The sequence below is a fragment of the Callorhinus ursinus genome, unplaced genomic scaffold (assembly GCF_003265705.2).
Source record: "Callorhinus ursinus isolate GAN/ISIS: 27379988/994484 unplaced genomic scaffold, GSC_fseal_2.0 scaffold6, whole genome shotgun sequence".
NCBI classification, from domain to species: Eukaryota; Metazoa; Chordata; class Mammalia; order Carnivora; family Otariidae; genus Callorhinus; species Callorhinus ursinus.
This window is the reverse complement of record NW_027397068.1, coordinates 10,937,329-10,953,330: the sequence shown is the minus strand read 5'-3', so window position 1 is coordinate 10,953,330 and position 16,002 is coordinate 10,937,329. Positions and strand designations below refer to the sequence as shown.

At 45.3% G+C, this 16,002-nt stretch overlaps 1 protein-coding gene and 1 long non-coding RNA gene across 4 annotated transcripts in view; both read left to right on the top strand.

Moving 5' to 3' along the window:
* The first annotated feature begins 158 nt into the window (after positions 1 to 158).
* LOC141372964 (uncharacterized) lies at positions 159 to 2,910 on the top strand. Its single transcript, XR_012378498.1, has 3 exons — positions 159 to 375; positions 529 to 709; positions 1,951 to 2,910. It is a non-coding gene; the product is annotated as an uncharacterized lncRNA (long non-coding RNA).
* Positions 2,911 to 13,011: 10,101 nt separating this feature from the next.
* The window catches only part of RRAGD (Ras related GTP binding D), a 39,029-nt gene continuing 36,038 nt past the window's right edge, over positions 13,012 to 16,002 (top strand). The window contains exon 1 of one of the 3 annotated variants that reach the window (XM_073893608.1): positions 13,012 to 13,550. In XM_073893608.1, the coding sequence (XP_073749709.1) occupies positions 13,415 to 13,550 (136 nt within the window). In that variant the 5' untranslated portion in view covers positions 13,012 to 13,414. The remainder of the gene's footprint in view (positions 13,551 to 16,002) is intronic. The other 2 variants (XM_073893609.1, XM_025862569.2) reach the window with 2 other exon arrangements.

The following is a 16,002-nucleotide window of genomic DNA, read 5'->3' as shown; positions in this document are numbered from 1 at the left end:
GGCCGCAGCGCCCCGCAGCGGCCTGCGCCCGATATGGCGGGGACCTGTGGGAGGTGGGGCCCGAAGGCCCTGGGGCAGTCCCTGGGGCCGTCCCTGAGCTGCAGGCCGCTCCCAGCTGGGGCCGGGGTCCCTTCCTAGTCCGCTCGGGAGGCCTCCTTCTGAAGACTGGGAGGGAGGGGAGCTGCGGTGTGGTAAGGTTTGGGTCGCCAGGAGGTTTACTGGGGGGGGCGGGGGAGGGAATTAGGAAAAAAGCATGCCTCACCCCGTGGCCAAATGGATATTTCAGTATATTCTTCGTTCGTTCTCTTAACTGGAATGGCTCAGTGGGAGCTCAACAGTGATGAATGAGGCGGATTCATTAGAGAGCTGGAAAGGGTAAGGAAGCCCCTATTGCAAAGAGCTTGTCTGTAAGTAGCTTGTCAGAAACATCCCATATGACACAGACAAAAGCACTGAGCATTCCTGACTCCTATATTCAAATCACACTTTACACACCATTAACTTGGTCCGTTTTTGTCTGTTTTTCAGTTCCTTCTTCAGCACCTAGAAGAGTTCCCTGAAGATAGCATTCAATAAAGTATTATCGAGTGAATGCGTGGATGAATGGAGCTTCATTCAGCCTTCTGAAGAAACATGACTGCTAACTGCTGCCCAAACACAGCAGGAAGGGGAGATGGAACCCTAGAATGGAGTCTCAGTCTTACCTGAGGTTTGGGACAAGCTTATTTTGAACCTGATTTTGCTGATCTGTTTTGAAATAGGCCTGGCTTCCATAGGCAAAGAAACGTGATGATCTCCTCCGTTTTCTTAATATATTTGTCTCCCTCGCTCTTTCAGGGAGCATTAGGTAGGAGAGATCCAAACTCACACCAGGAAAGGGTAAGAGCTTGGTTTTCCTCTACAATCTCAGAACTAACCCACCCCATAGCCATAGCTGCAATTTTTCTTGGCAGGATGTGAAACCTCTCCCGAGTGTGCTTTGACCCTCTTCAGGTTTGTTCCCATCCCTGTCATTCTTCATCTAGAGCTGTTAGGACACGTTTCCTTTCCCTGCCCATTGGTAGCTCTGGATTTCTCTCCAGGCCAGTCACCAATGAATTACAGGTGAACCCCCCGAAGTCAAGATATGTATGCATGACTTTTCAACCTGATCATTTCTTTCTTATATGTTTCCAGATTAAACAGTTTTCTTAGCCATTCCCCTGAATGAACTTCCAGAAATAAAGAGTGCTTCCTTCCTCTGGGAGGCTTTTAGAACACCAACATAAAGTCGAAATGAGATGGAGTTTTAAGTTACATTTGTGGGCAGTCAGAGCAATCACACATTAATTCTGCTGAAAAGAACAGAAAGCTGGCCCATAAAACATGCGAATGCTCCTGGAAGCCAACCGGTCTGTAATTATTCCTAGTGGGAATTCCTGGCAGAGGGGCCTCATGGGAGCCAAAGCGGACAGTGGGTGAGCTGCTTGGAGATCTTGTTTGCTCATCTCCCAGTGGGCACACAGTCTTTGGAAAACTAATGAAAAGAGACTCTAAACCTCCCTCTATGTGAGGAAGACTCCCAGCCTACAGTTCCATTCTTGTACCTCTATTCAGCTCAATCAAAGCCAGCCTCATAGATCCACCTCACTACATCCTCTTTCTGCCTCATGAGAAAAAAGTCTGTTCTGCCAATGATAGTTTTCCCTGCGTTCTGAGAATATAACCTGCTCTGATTGCCAGCAACATTTCTTCAATGAGTTGGCTGCACTAGCTGTCCTTCATGTCATTAGCTTCAATTCATCCTTCAGCCCACCATTCCAGCTTCTAACCCTGCCACTCCCTGAAACTGCCCTTGCTAAGGCTTCTCTACCCCGGAAACCTTCCATGTGCCTCCCCATGGTCATATCCTCCTTCTCCTCTAGAGGAAACCACCATACTAAATTTTGGATTATCTTTTTTGGCTTTCAGCTTGGAGCAGGTGATGGTGCAACTCACTTCAGTCATCCCAAATCCAGGTTCATCTGACACCAGCTGCGTCCACCATGCCATCTAAGTTTGACCCCAATGAGACCAAAGTTGTACGCCTGAGGTGCACTGGTGGAGAAGTCGGTGCCACGTCTGACCTGGCCCCCAAGATCGATTCCCTGGCTCTGTCTCCCAAAAAGGTTGGCACCAGTAATTGAAAGGATCTGAGGATTACAGTGAAACTGACTATTTAGGACAGACAGGCCCAGATTGAAGTAGTACCTTCTGCCTCTGCCCTGATTATCAGAGCCCTCAAGGAACTGCCAAGAGACGGAAAGAAGCAGAAAAACATGAAGCACAGTGGAAATACCACCTTTGATGAAATGGTCAACATTGTCCAACATATGCAGCACTGATCCTTAGCCAGAGATCTCTCTGGAACCATTAAAGAGATCCTAGAGACTGCCTGGTCTGTGGGCTGTAATGTTGATGGCTGCCACCCTCATGACATAGATGACATCAACAGTGGTGCAATGAAATGCCCAGCTGGTTAAAAACGACAAAGGAAATATTTCAAAGGAAATATTTCAATGAAGGATCATTTGACAACCAAAAAAAAAAAAGTTGCCTGTGTGTATTAATAATTCTCTTATCACAAATATATATATCCCTAAACACAACATCGCACAGTTTTGCCTAGTTTTGAACTTTTTTGTAAATGGAATCATTCTGGAGGAACCTAGGTGGCTCAGTCAGTTAAGTGGCCAACTCCTGATTTCAGCTCAGGTCCTGATCTCAGGGTTTGTGAGACTGAGCCCCGTGTAGGGCTATGTGCTCAGCAGGCAGTCTGCGTGTGTGGGCATGCTCTCTCTCTCTCTCTCACTAAAATAAACAAATCTTAAAAAAAAAAAAGAATCATTCTACATTCTTCCTATGCATCTTGCTTTTCTCACTCAGCATTCTGTTTCTGAGATTCAGCTATTCAATTTCTCCGCTATATAGTGTTTCATTGTAAGAAGATACCACAATTTATTTATCTAGTCTTACTTTTGGACATTGGGTTGGCTCCAGTTTTTGCTGTTGCAAACAGTGTTGCTATGAACACTCAAATATTTCTCCCGATGCATGTGTGTAAGAGTTTTCAGGATTATTATCTAGAAGTGGAATTGTTGGGTCTTAAGGTATGTATGTGTTCAAATTTACTAGGTAATGCCAGAGTTTTTTTTAAAGATTTATTTATTTGAGAGAGAGAGTGTGTGAGCAGGGGAGGGGCAGAGAGAGAGGGGGAGAGGGGCAGAGAGAGTGGGAGAAAGAGGATCCCAAGCAGACTCCACGCTCAGCATCAACCCAGGGCTCCATCTCATGACCCTGAGATCATGACAGAAGCCGAAATCAAGAGCCTGCCAATGAATTGACTGAGCCACCCAGGTGCCTCACCAAACTGTTTTCTAAACCAGTTGTATCAATTCTCATTCCCATCAGCGACGTGTTAAAGTTCCCCTTCTTCTACCTCTTTGGTTTGTGTGTGTGTGAAATTATTACTTATTATGGTTGTGATTTGTTTTTCCCTAATTACCAGTGCAATTGAACATCTTTAATATTTAATAAATTCTTGTTCTCTCTTTTGTTAATTTGCTGTTTCATCAATTTTTTTAAAGATTTTATTTATTTATTCGAGAGAGACAGAGAGAGCACAAGCAGAAGGAGAGGCAGAGGGAAAGGGAGAAGCAGGCTACAAGTTGTCTGCAGCCCACATGTAATGGGAGCAAGAAATAAATTGTTTGCTGCTACTGCAATTTGGAGAGAATTAACATCTTTACACTGTTGAGTCTTCCTATCTATGAACACGTTTGACATGTCTGTCCATTTACTTAGAATTTTAGTGACTTAAAACATTTTTAGAACTTTTCATTTTCTGGGGCACCTGGGTGGCTCAGTTGGTTAAGTGTCTGCCTTTGGTTCAGGTCATGATCTCAGGGTCCTGGGAACAAGCGCCATATCCAGCTCTCTGCTTAGCGGGGAGTCTGCTTCTCCCTCTCCCTTTCCCTCTGTGTTCTCCCTCTCTCTCTCTCTCTCTCAAATAAATAAATAAATAAAATCTTTAAAAAAAGAACTTTTCATTATCTGAGATTTATTAATTTTTTTACCATTGCAAGTGATATCTCTACCTCTAAAAGTACATTTTCTACCCTTTTTGTTGTCAAGAAAAATACAAATATCTTTGTTTATTGAACTTACATCCAAAAACCTTGCTAAACTCTGTTATTGATTTGAGTGATTTGTAAAGTCTTTAGTTTTCTATGTACCTACAAGTAAGGGTATTTTATTTCTTCCTTTCTAATCCTTATATCTTTAAAAAAAATTTATTTTGAGATAATTATAGATTCATAAAAAGTTGCAAAAATAGTATAAAGAGGTCAGGAGTATCCTTCACCCAGATTCTCTCAATGGTTACATTTTATATACTATCGCACAATATCAAAACCAGGAAATTAACACTGGTATAATGTGTGTGCAATTTTTTTAAAGATTTTGTGTATTTGTTTGACAGAGAGAGAGAGCACACAAGTAGGGGGAGTGGCAGGCACAGGGAGAGGGAGAAGCAGGCCCCCCGTGGAGTATGGAGCCCAAAGAAGGGCTCGATTCCAGGACCCTGGGATTGTGACCTGAGCCAAAGGCAGTTGCTTAACCGACTGAGCCACTGAGGTGCCCCAACGAGTGTGCAATTTTATCACATGTGTAGCTTCATTTAACCATTATTGCAATCAAGATAAAGAACTATTCCATCACCACAAAGAATCTTACTCATGTTCCACACCTTCTCCTTTCCCCATACCAGCCTAACCCCTGGCAGCCACTAATCTGTTTTCCATCTTTACAATTTTGTCTTTCAAGAATGTTATATGAATGACATCATACAGAATGTGACCTTTTGAGACTGTCTTTTTTTCACTCAGTGTAAGTGCTCTAGAGATTCATCCAGGTTGTTGGCGTGGTTCAATAGTTCATCTTTTTATTGCTGAGTAGTATTCCATGGTGTGGATGTACCACAGCTTATTTAACAGTTCATCTGTTGAAAAGTATTTGGGTTGTTTAGAGGTTTTGGCTATTATGAACAAAGCTGCCATGAATAATCATGTACAGGTTCTTATATAAACATGTTTTCATTTCTCTAAGTGCCCATAACGGCAATTGCTGGGTTGTATGGTAATTGCATGTTTAATTTTTTTTTCAAGATTTTATTTATTTGACAGAGAGAGACACAGTGAGAGAGGGAACACAAGCAGGGGGAGTGGGAGAGGAAGAAGCAGGCTTCCTGTCAACCAGGGAACCCGATGCGGGGCTCAGTCCCAGAACCCTGGGACCATGACCCTAGCCGAAGGCAGGCACTCAACCGACTGAGCCACCCAGGCGCCCCTGCATGTTTAATTTTTTTAAAAATATTTATTTACTTACTTTAGAGGAGCGGAGGAGAAGAAGGAGAGAATCTCAAGCAGACTCCACCGAGCATGGAGCCCAGTGTGGGGCTCAATCACACAACCCTTGAGATCAAATCAACTGTTTTACAGAATGACTATGTCATTTTACATGCCCACCACCAATGTATGAGAGATCCAGTTTTGGGGTTTTTTTTTAGATTTTATTTATTTATTTGACAGAGAGAGACACAGCGAGAGAGGGAACACTAGCAGGGGGAGTGGGAGAGGGAGAAGCAGGCTTCCTGCAGAGCAGGGAGCCCAACGTGGGGCTCGATCCCAGGACCCTGGGATGATGACCTGAGCCAAAGGCAGATGCTTAATGACTAAGCCACCCGGGTGCCCCATGAGAGATCCAGTTTTTCCACATCTTTGCCAGCATTTGCTGTTATTATTATTTTTTAATTTTAGTCATTTTTTAAAAGATTTATTTATTTATTTATTTATTTATTTATTTATTTATTTATTATTTTATTTATGAGAAAGAGAGAAGGTGAGAAGCAGGAGGAGGGGCAGAGGGAGAGACTCTCAAGCAGACTCCCTATTGAGCATGGAGCCCGATGCAAGTCTTGACCTCAGGACTCTGAGATCATGACCTGAGCCAAAACCAAGAGTAGGATATTCAAACGGCTGAGCCACCCAGGTGCCCGTTTAGCCATTTTGATAGGTAGTAGTAGTATCTCATCGTTGTCCCAATAATTTGCATTTCTCTAATGGGTAATGATATTATCTTTTCTTTTACAGACTAGAGGGTTTATTTTTTATACTCAGTATGCCATGAATTCTTAAGAAATGGATTCCAGCAGCTCAGACCCCTCTCCATTGGCTCTCACAAAGTGTGCTTCTCTAGGTGGAGCAGACTAGTACTCCAGACACCAACTGACTGAGCCACCCAGGCACCCAAACAATCCCAATCCTAATGGCTTTAAAAAACAGCCATTTTAGGGGTACCTACCTGGCTCAGTCAGTAGAGTATGTGACTCTTGATCTAAGGGTTGTGAGTTCAAGTCACACATTGGGTGTAGAGCCTACTAAAAACAAAAATAACAACAGCCATTTTATTTGTTCATGATTCTGTGGGTTGGCTGAGCAGGGTTCAGCTGGAATAGCAAGTCTGTATTCCATGTGGATTGGACTTGCTCATGTGGCTGCAGGGTGAGCTGCAGAATCCAAGATGGTGTCACTCACATGTCTGGCCCTTCAGCTGGGATGACTGGAAAGCTGGGGCCTCTCTTCTCTTGTGCTATGGCATCCTTCATGGCCTCCATGTCTGTGGGGCTTCTCCAGCAAGCTAGCCCAGACCTCTTTTCATGGTGGCTCTGAGCTCCAAGAAAGTGAAAAAAGAAGAAGCAAAGCCTTTTATGGTCCAGTCTCAGAAGTTGCACAGTGTCACTGTCACTTCTACTACATTCTATTGGTTAAAGCAAGTCAAAGGTCCTGCCCAAATTCAAAAGGAGGGAAAATAGGTGGGAGGAGTGGCAAAGTCACATTTGCAAAAGGGCATGTAGGATGGTGTGGATGGTTGTGGCCATCTTATCTACCAGCAAGGGCTTTTAGAAAAGTAAACCACACATCTTACTTCCCTTCTTAAAACTCCTCAATGCTTCCAGAGGCACTTAGAATAAAATCCCAAAACCCTTTCTCCCAAAAAGACCACCTATCCCTCATGCTTACCACTGTCCCCCTCTCTCATTGCACTGACATTTTGTTCCTCCAACACCCTTTCCTTTCTCCTTGGTTTTTCCAACTACTGAGAAACCTTCCAGGGGAACACTCTCCATCCCAACTTTAACTTTGCTATTTCCTCGTGGTCAACTGAAATGTCATCTTTTTAATTATTTATTAAAAAAATTTTTTTTAAGATTTTATTTTTTTAAGTAATCTCTACACCCAACGTGGGGCTCGAACCTATAGCCCCAAGATCAAGAGTCACATGCTCTATCTACTGAGCCAGCCAGGTGCCCCTAAAATTTTTTTTTTAAGTAAGTTCTATGCACAATGTGGGGCTTGAACTCACGACCCTGAGATTAAGAGTCACATGCTTTACCAACTAAGGCAGCCAGGTGCCCCAAATGTCATCTTTTTAAGAGAGGTCTTCTCTGACCACCCCATCAAAATCAGGCTCCTTCTCTCACCCTTATGTACTGTTTCACCTCCCTCTGTTTATCTCCTCCAAAGCACAGCCCCGAAAATCTAATTGTCTTCATGGTCATTAAAAAAACACAAAACAAAACATATTTATTGACTGTTAAAGAGATGAAGTTATCAAATATAAATCTCTATAATGGCTACAAATATGTTTGTACATTTAAAGCAGAGTGTTTCCCTCTTTGGAGGGGAGCCAGAAAGAAACTAACATTTCACTGGATATTCTCTTATGCTGTTTGACTATTTTACCATATGCATGTTTTTAAAAGATCAAAACATTATTATTTTTATTTTTATTTTTTTAAAAACATTATTATTTTTAAAGTAATCTCTACACCCAATGTGGGGCTCGAACTCACAACCCCGAGATCAAGAGTCTCACGTTTTACTGACTGAGCCAGCCAGATGCTCCTCAAAACATTTTTTTAATAAAATCTCTTTAATAGTGGATGGCCTCAGTGAAAATGATTTAATGATTTTTTAATGATTTGATCAGGTCAATGACTGTCTTAGGAGACCTGGAGACTGTGAGATGCCCTCTTGAAAAATTTGGTTGGCTTCCCTGGATTAGCAGGAGTCCATGGAGATTCTGTAGAAGAGTCTTTGTTTGCTTCAAGAGAGAATTAATGGCTTTAAATACATATTTTAAAAGAAAGCCTAAAAGGCTCTCAATATGTGAATCCCAGGAACCAGGCATAAATGCCATCAGATGCCTTAAAATATCCTTAGATGCAGGATGCAGGCCGTATTTAATTGCTTGCCCTCTTCAGGACTGCAATTATTCTGCCTAAATTGTACAGGTCTCTTTTAAATAGCTCTCACGTTCCTTGTCACAAGACATCTAATTGCAAGCGGCAAAATAATTCACTAAAATAAAGGCACAAACTTCTGGCCTTTAAAATTCAAATTTTAAATAAAAAACCCACTTGGATATTATACTTTGGCTTTATGGTACAATATAGCCATATAAACCAGAAAGGGTATTAAATCACTTGTTATTTGTGTTCCTCATAGAAGGAGTGATGACAATCAGCAACTTCATTATGAAAAGCAGTTTTCCAACTTCTTTTGGTTAGGAAGATTTTGGGGCAACAGACCCATTTTTTTTAAGATTTTATTTATTTATTTGACAGAGAGAGACACAGTGAGAGAGGGAACACAAGCAGGGGGAGTGGGAGAGGGAGAAGCAGGCTTCCCTCAGAACAGGGAGCCAGACGTAGGGCTCAATCCCAGGACCCTGGGATGATGACCTGAGCCAAAGGCAAACGCTTAATGACTGAGCCACCCAGGCACCCCAACAGACCCATTTTTGAGTGTATATGTATGTTTTGATTCTTTCCCTAGGAGAATTGGAGGCAGCTCTTCACTTCTGGTCCCCTCCCCCTTTTCAGTTTAAGGTTATAATGTAATTGGCTGTAGCCACTAAATAGGAATAAGATCTAATGTCTAACTGAGTTCCAATGTAGTTCCATAGTCCACTCCAGGTCCACTCCGTGTGCTACCTTGGGCAAATGGTTTAATCTCAGTATTCTTACCTGTAAAATAAGGACAATCATATTACTTACTTAGTGGGATTATTTTAAAGTTCACATTATTTTGGAACAGTGCCTCATTTATGGAAAATCTCACTAAATATTAGTTGGTTAAATTTTAGTAGGCAATAGACAAAGCTCATCTTTCCTGATGCTACAAAATACCTCTCAGAGTTAAGAGTTTTTATCAACTATACTCAAATAAAAATAAAGTCAATAAATTTTTTTAAAAATTTTTAAAGATTTTTTTAATTATTTATCCATTTGACAGAGAGAGAGAGAGAGAGAGAGAGAGAGAGAGCAAAAGCAGGGAGCACGATATGGGGCTCGATCCCAGGACTCTGGGATCATGACCTGAGCCAAAGGCCAATGCTTAACTGACTGAGCCACCCAGGAGCCCCAATAAAATATTTCTTAAAGAGGGAAAAAGAGTTAAGAGGTTTTTTTTAGAAGGAACAGTTAGTAAAAATAAAAGAAGCATTTAATAGTCATTATATTGTAATTCTTTCAAATCTTTAGGCAGTCCTGAAGGGATGAAGGCCTAAGAGTGATCATCTCTTGTATGTCAGCTCATTCCTGATTACATTCTACTAGCTCACGATTCATATTTATCTCATTGTGGCATTCCCCAAGGTTTAGAGTGAGTAGAAAACTTGACTTATTGTCTCTTCCTGAAGTTTATCTCAAAAATCTGCCAAATCTGTGCAGAGACCTGGCATGTACCGTCTTTTTCTTTTCTTTCATTCATTTCATAGACATTTGCCTATCATGTATAGGGCAACCTTCAATGGTTACATCCAACAGCAAAAACTGTGGGTTGCTCAGAGACAAATCCCCTTTCATTCTTTCTTTCTTTCTCTTTGTTTGTTTGTTTCTTTCTTTCTTCCTTTCTTTATATTTATTTATTTATTTGAGAGAGAGAGAGAGAGAGAGTGAGCTTGCACACATTAGCAGGGGGAGGGGCAGAGGGAGAAGGAGAGAATCTTTAAGCAGACTCCCTGCTGAGCGAGAAGCCCGATGCAGGGCTCTATCCAGGACCCTGAGATCGTGACTGAAGCCAAAATCAAGAGCAGGCCACTTGACAAACTGAGGCACCCAGACACCCCTCACATTCTTTTTTTTTTTAATTATTATTATTTATTTTTATTTTTTAAAAGTAGGCTCTATGCCCAACACGGGGTTGAACTCACTCAGGACTCTGAGATCAAGAGTCGCATGCTCTGCCAAGTGAGCCAGAGGCACCCCAAACTCTTTCCATTTTTATTTAAATTCTGAAAGAATCTACATACATGACTTAAATTTAAAAAAAAAAACTTCTCTTTCAATTTTTTTTCAGTAGATCCCTTATTTGAAAGCTGATAGTTTTGAAGTAACAGCAAAAGAAAAGCAATAAATTTTTTTGTTGTTGGGACGCTTAGGTGACTCAGTCGGTTAAGCATCTGCCTCCAGCTCAGTTCTTGATCCCAGGGTCCTGGGATCGAGCCCTCATCAGGCTCCCTGCTCAGTTGGGAGCCTGCTTCTCCCTCTGCCTGCTTCTCCCGCTGCTTGTGCACTCTCTGACAATAAAATCTTTTAAAAAATAAAATTTTTTCTTGTTCTTTTTGCTCAAACTTTATCAATTCTGTACATTTGTAAATGACAATAAATTAGAATCTCTTAGACCTATATATGACTCTCATCTACCCTGGGGTGGAGCATAATTGAGAATTTGGCTTTCATTGATTTTTTATGGATTTGTTCCTTTTTTCTCAAGAATGGTCCAATACTCAAATATTTTAGGGTGTGCTCCAATTTACTGCTGATGTACCCTCTAAAATCTGTCTTTTGGGGGGAAGGCAGAGGATCATCAAATATCTCCATCCTTTCTGGGTCTCAGGTACAGTGGGGTTTTTGACTTAGGAATTGTCCTATCTTGACCCGTTGGGTCCCTGGGGCAGACACACTCATCAACCAGCCCAGGAATGCCTGACTCTCTAGCCTGTCTTTGGACCAGCTTCCTGGGCCCCATGAGTAACCCTCTGCAGTTTGAATCAAGCCAGCTCAATGACGTTCCCACACTGGTGGGTTTGTTCTGGGATAGCTGAAAGTCTTTAAGGCCACTCTGGGAGAGGACTTCTTCCTTCCCTCCGGGGAACTTCCTTTTATAAAATGGATGAAAATGTACTAGGAAAATTATCCCTAGAGTAACTTCCTCTGAGAAGAGCAAGTAGAGCCTTCTTGTGTTGGCTATGCTGTTTGCCCCCTACTCCAGTCCCAGCCTGGGACCCGCTGTCTGCCCTGTCCAATCTCTGTGTCCTGGACTAGGTTCTAGACTCCCTTGCCCTCTGGTTTCCAGCTGGGTTTGGCCACTGGGAGGCACTCCCAGGAGAATGGAGGGTGGTTGGAGAGAGGTCAGGGTATTTCTTTCTTTGCCGTCTCCTTGACAGTGAGGTACTTCTGAAAGTGGTTGCTTTCTCATCAGCTGTAGCTCCTGTTTTGTGCCCCCTGCCCGGTACTCTAGCTCTCTTCCTTTACTCCTACTACTTTAGGGGTGATAGTATCTTCCCACTTTTGCTAATCTCTGTGTTGATTCCCTGAACCCTGCCCATGCCTCTAAATTGTCCCTTAACTTAAAGCTTTCTGTAAGTTAAAATCTTTGCCCGTACCATCTGTTTTCCTCCTGGAAAGGCCCTTGACTGATGCAGTCATATCAAGTTATGCTTCCTCCCCTTGGAAAATCTGAAGACCCTTCCAATTAGAAGCAGTCACCTCCTAGGTGTCTACATCCACCTTCAACACAACTACTACAAAATCCAGGACATGGGTCACGGTTTGCTAGAATGAGAGGTCCTCCAGGGCAGGAACACTGTTCTGAGCATAGGTGGACACCCCCCCATCCCATACTTAGTCCAGCCCCTGGCATATAGTAGGTGCTCAATAAATGTTTCCGACAGAGGCAGCACCCTTGGGCCCCAAGAGCCTCCAGTCTCAGCTCCCTGCCTCCTCCCCCACACCACCTGCTGCGCTGCGGGCACCTGTAGGATCTGGATCACCATGCTGGCCAGCTGGTGTATTTCCTATTGTGCTTGACAGAAGGAAGTTCATCCACGTGATTTTTGCAGTATCCAGAAATGGTGGGTATAGCATGTCCTGCAGTAAAAAGCTTGTGGAGAAATGCAGGTTTTAGTTTCACCCCCACATTGTTGCTATTCCCATGTGAGAGTTGCCCCCCTCACCCCCCAAAGCTTGAAACATTTTATTTTGAGATGGGGGATTACAGTCTGAAACAATGAGACAGAAGTAGGTGGTCATGAATAGCCTCTGAGTATGTTGTACACCTGCGACCTTTCCCAAAACGCTGAAGAGGAATTATTATTCCATCTAGGCAGCCATGAGGCATGTTATGTTTTTAAGAAATATTTGCATCTGGGTAGGCCTGATTTTTTAATATTCTTAGTGGAAAGCGCTTTGAACCATAAATGCACACGGAAAGGCAATTGCTATGGAGACTGAGCCTCTGCAGTGCATTTCTCCGAGTTTTCTTCTCGGGGAGATTCAGTATCCATGCTGTGTCCTAGGCACACTGCTCTGGGTGGAGGCCCAGGCGCAGCAGTGTTGGGGCGTGGGGGGGGGGGTGGCAGTCCACTTGGGACTGGAACCCTCCCCAGGACTGAAAGCTAGAGGCGGCCACCCAAGGTAGGGTGTGTGTGTTGGAGGTGGGTGCGGGATATGTTCTCAGGTTGTGCAGGCCCCCAGCTCGCCAGCCTGTGCGGGTACCACGTGCATGAGGCGCGCATGGGGGCCCCTAGCGCGCAGCCGCGGTGGGTGACTGCGCAGCGTCCCAGGGTACGGGGCGTGTGCCACTGTGAGCTTCTGGTTAGGTGGAGGGCTCCGCGCCGCCCTGCCCCCGCCCCCCCCCCAGTGTGTGCGCGCGGCCTCGGCCCAGCGCCCCGCCGAGTGGGGCTGGAGCCCGGGAAAGCGCGCGCGCGCGCCTGTGTGTGTGTGTGTGTGTGTGTGTGTGTGACAGTGTGTGTCAGGTGACTTGGGTCACGCAGTCTCTCTCTCCCTCCTCGGGGAGGAACTGCCGCGCTCCGGCTGACTCCTCCGCCGGCAGGCGGGCGGGGCGGGGAAGGGGGCTCCGGGCGCGGTGGGAACCGCGAGACCCAGACCTGGACGCCGACAGCCGCGGGGGGCGCGCGGCCCAGCCTCCGCGGGCTCCCGCCAACCTCCAGACAAAACCCCAATTCAGAAATAGGTTGCGAGCGGCAGGGGAGGAGGTTTGGCCCCCACCAGGGACCCCCGCCGCCCCCAGGACGGCCGGCCGTGGGAGCGATGAGCCAGGTGCTGGGGAAGCCGCAGCCGGAGGACGAGGACGACGACGAGGAGGATGAGCTGGTGGGGCTAGCGGACTACGGGGACGGGCCCGACTCCTCGGACGCCGACCCGGACAGCGGGGCGGAGGAGGGAGGTGAGCGCGGGGTCCCCCGCCCGGCCCCACGCCCCGCGCGTCCTCAGCCCGCACCCCGTCCCTTCCCTCTGTGTCTTCCCGCCCCCCGCCCGACCAGGCGCGCAGGCCACCGACTTGGAGGGGATCCAGGAGAGCGGAGTTGAGGGGTGGGGGTTGGGGAGGGGCGCCCGAGGAGCGACGGGCTGCAAAATGGGGGATCCCGGGCGCAGGCGGCGGAGGGGCGACCCGGATCCGTGGAGAGAGCAGAGAGGAAGCGTAAGGGCAAGGAGGAACGTACCCTCTCTGGCCCCTTCCAGGGCTAGTACCTCCCCCGCCCCTCACCCGGAGCTCTCCACAGGGTTTGGGGGTTGGGAATGGGAGGGGACCGCCCGGCGCGCCCTGGGACCTCTCCTTGAATGCTGCTGTCGAAGCCTGGTCAGATGTCGTGGCTAAAAAAGGCAGCCGGCGGCAGCGTGACTGGCAGGGTCGTCGGCAGCTGCGGGTGTCAGTCTTACCCCGTGTCGCCGCGGGAGGGGTCCTTGGGCTGCCCCGGTCTGCGGCGTCTGGGGCCCCCTTGGAGCCGCGGGGGGATGCGCACAAGTGATGTGGGAGTCACCGAGTGGCCGCGGGTTTCCCGGGATCCAGGGGCAAATACAGTTGTTAGGACACCTTATCTCTGTTCAGTGTCACCACCTGGGCATGGCAGTGCTTGCCCTGGAGTGAGCGCGGGGCGGGGGGAATACATTGCCACTCAGAAGCAAACTCTGTTTCCTGTTTAAGAAGTGGGATTTAGCAATTGTTCAGCCTGGTGTGTGTGTTTGGGGGGGGGGGGGTTCCTGCATTGAATTCTTAAGGCCCAAGGAAGTTGAGAGATTTTTAGGATTCCAGAAAGGTTCTTTTTTTGTTTGCCCCCGAAGTAAGGGAGAAAAGTCCTCTATTGTAAGGTCACTTGAAAAGGTCAATAGAATGAGGCTGTTAAACATAATATCTAGATGAAGCTGTAGGCTTCCTAGAGAAGGAACGAACTTCTAAAAATTTCACTTTGAAGAAATTGTAGTATTGAAAATTCACTGAACTTATTTTAAAATTCCTATTCAAGGTCTTTCTGCGGAGGACAATTTCCATTATTTTATGTACGGCAGGTGCTACTTTCAATTAATCAGAAAGGGAAGAAAGTTTTTTTTAAAGAGGGAAGAAAGTTAAGTAAACCTTGAGCCTGATAGATGAGAAAGAAGCTTTCAAAGTCACACTTTTTCATAGTGTCCTGTGTCCAGAGAGGATTTGTGCTAATTCCCCATTTGTTTAAATTGGTGTGTGCACCTGTGTGCTTCTCTCTTCTGCACTCCCCGTAATTGGTCCCACAGTTGAGCACGTGGCCACGTTTTTGTAGATAAAGGCTTTCAACCCTTTTGTTGGAGTCTCTAGGGCTACCTTTGGTAATTAAATTGTTCAGTCGCTTTGTTGTTATTCAAATTGCTTTCGTTAGCTCCTTCTAGATTCTTAGAAGACTCCAGAGATTCAGAATGGGGATGTCTTTGGAAGATATTCGAAATAGTAGACACACAATAGGGCACATGTGTGATACTCTTTTTAAAAAAGAAAAGAGACTATATCTGGGAAGAAAAGCCCTGTAATTCGATACTGTTCTGGGGACCTGAGACGTTCCATGGAAAGTAAAGGACCTGCTTATTTATTCTGCAGTTCTTTAAGGGGGGCACTTTTATTAAAATTTGATTTGAGGACTTGAAATTGAAATGAAAGTAAAGCTTTGCCTGAGGGGTGGGATTTCCTGAACAAAGGGCTTCCCCAGAGCCTGGTCTTGAATGCTCCCCACTGCTCCTAACCTAAAGGCAAAATCTGTAACTCTGTTAACTGATGCTTTTCATTACTTCAGTAATAAAATCATCCCTCGTGAGTTCTTTGGATCAACCTGGAATCTTGCTATAAAAGCATTAAGTATATTTATGTGGTAAGAGGAGTGACAAATGATTATTTGCTCCTGCAAACATTACTGAGGCTGGGTCTTTATCCCCCTGGGCCTGCCATAGGTAGGTGGTCTGTTCTCAGAAGATTTCTTCTATTATATCAGGTTCCTGTTCTTTCCACATATCCCTGGCTTTGATTTTGGGGTTTAGGCCTGAATGCAGAATCTCTTATCAGAATATTCACTTTCTAGAGTGGCAGAGAGGCTCCTCAGTCCGCAGTTCTAGCAACAGCTGTCCCTTACAATGTCATGCCAACTGATAGGATCCTGGGAAGTTGAGATGAGGGTGGAGGACAGGAGTTGTGACTTTTGTTCCTGGGACCTCAAGTGCCACCAAAGGGTCATCTCAATTTCTAATGGGACCCGGGCACATGTTGCATTAGAATCCTGTGTTTATTTTGGTAAAATTTACATCTACCTACTCTCAAATGTAAGAAAAGGAATGTGGAGGGAAAGGGACTTTTTTACTCTGAGGAAAGATGGATATGG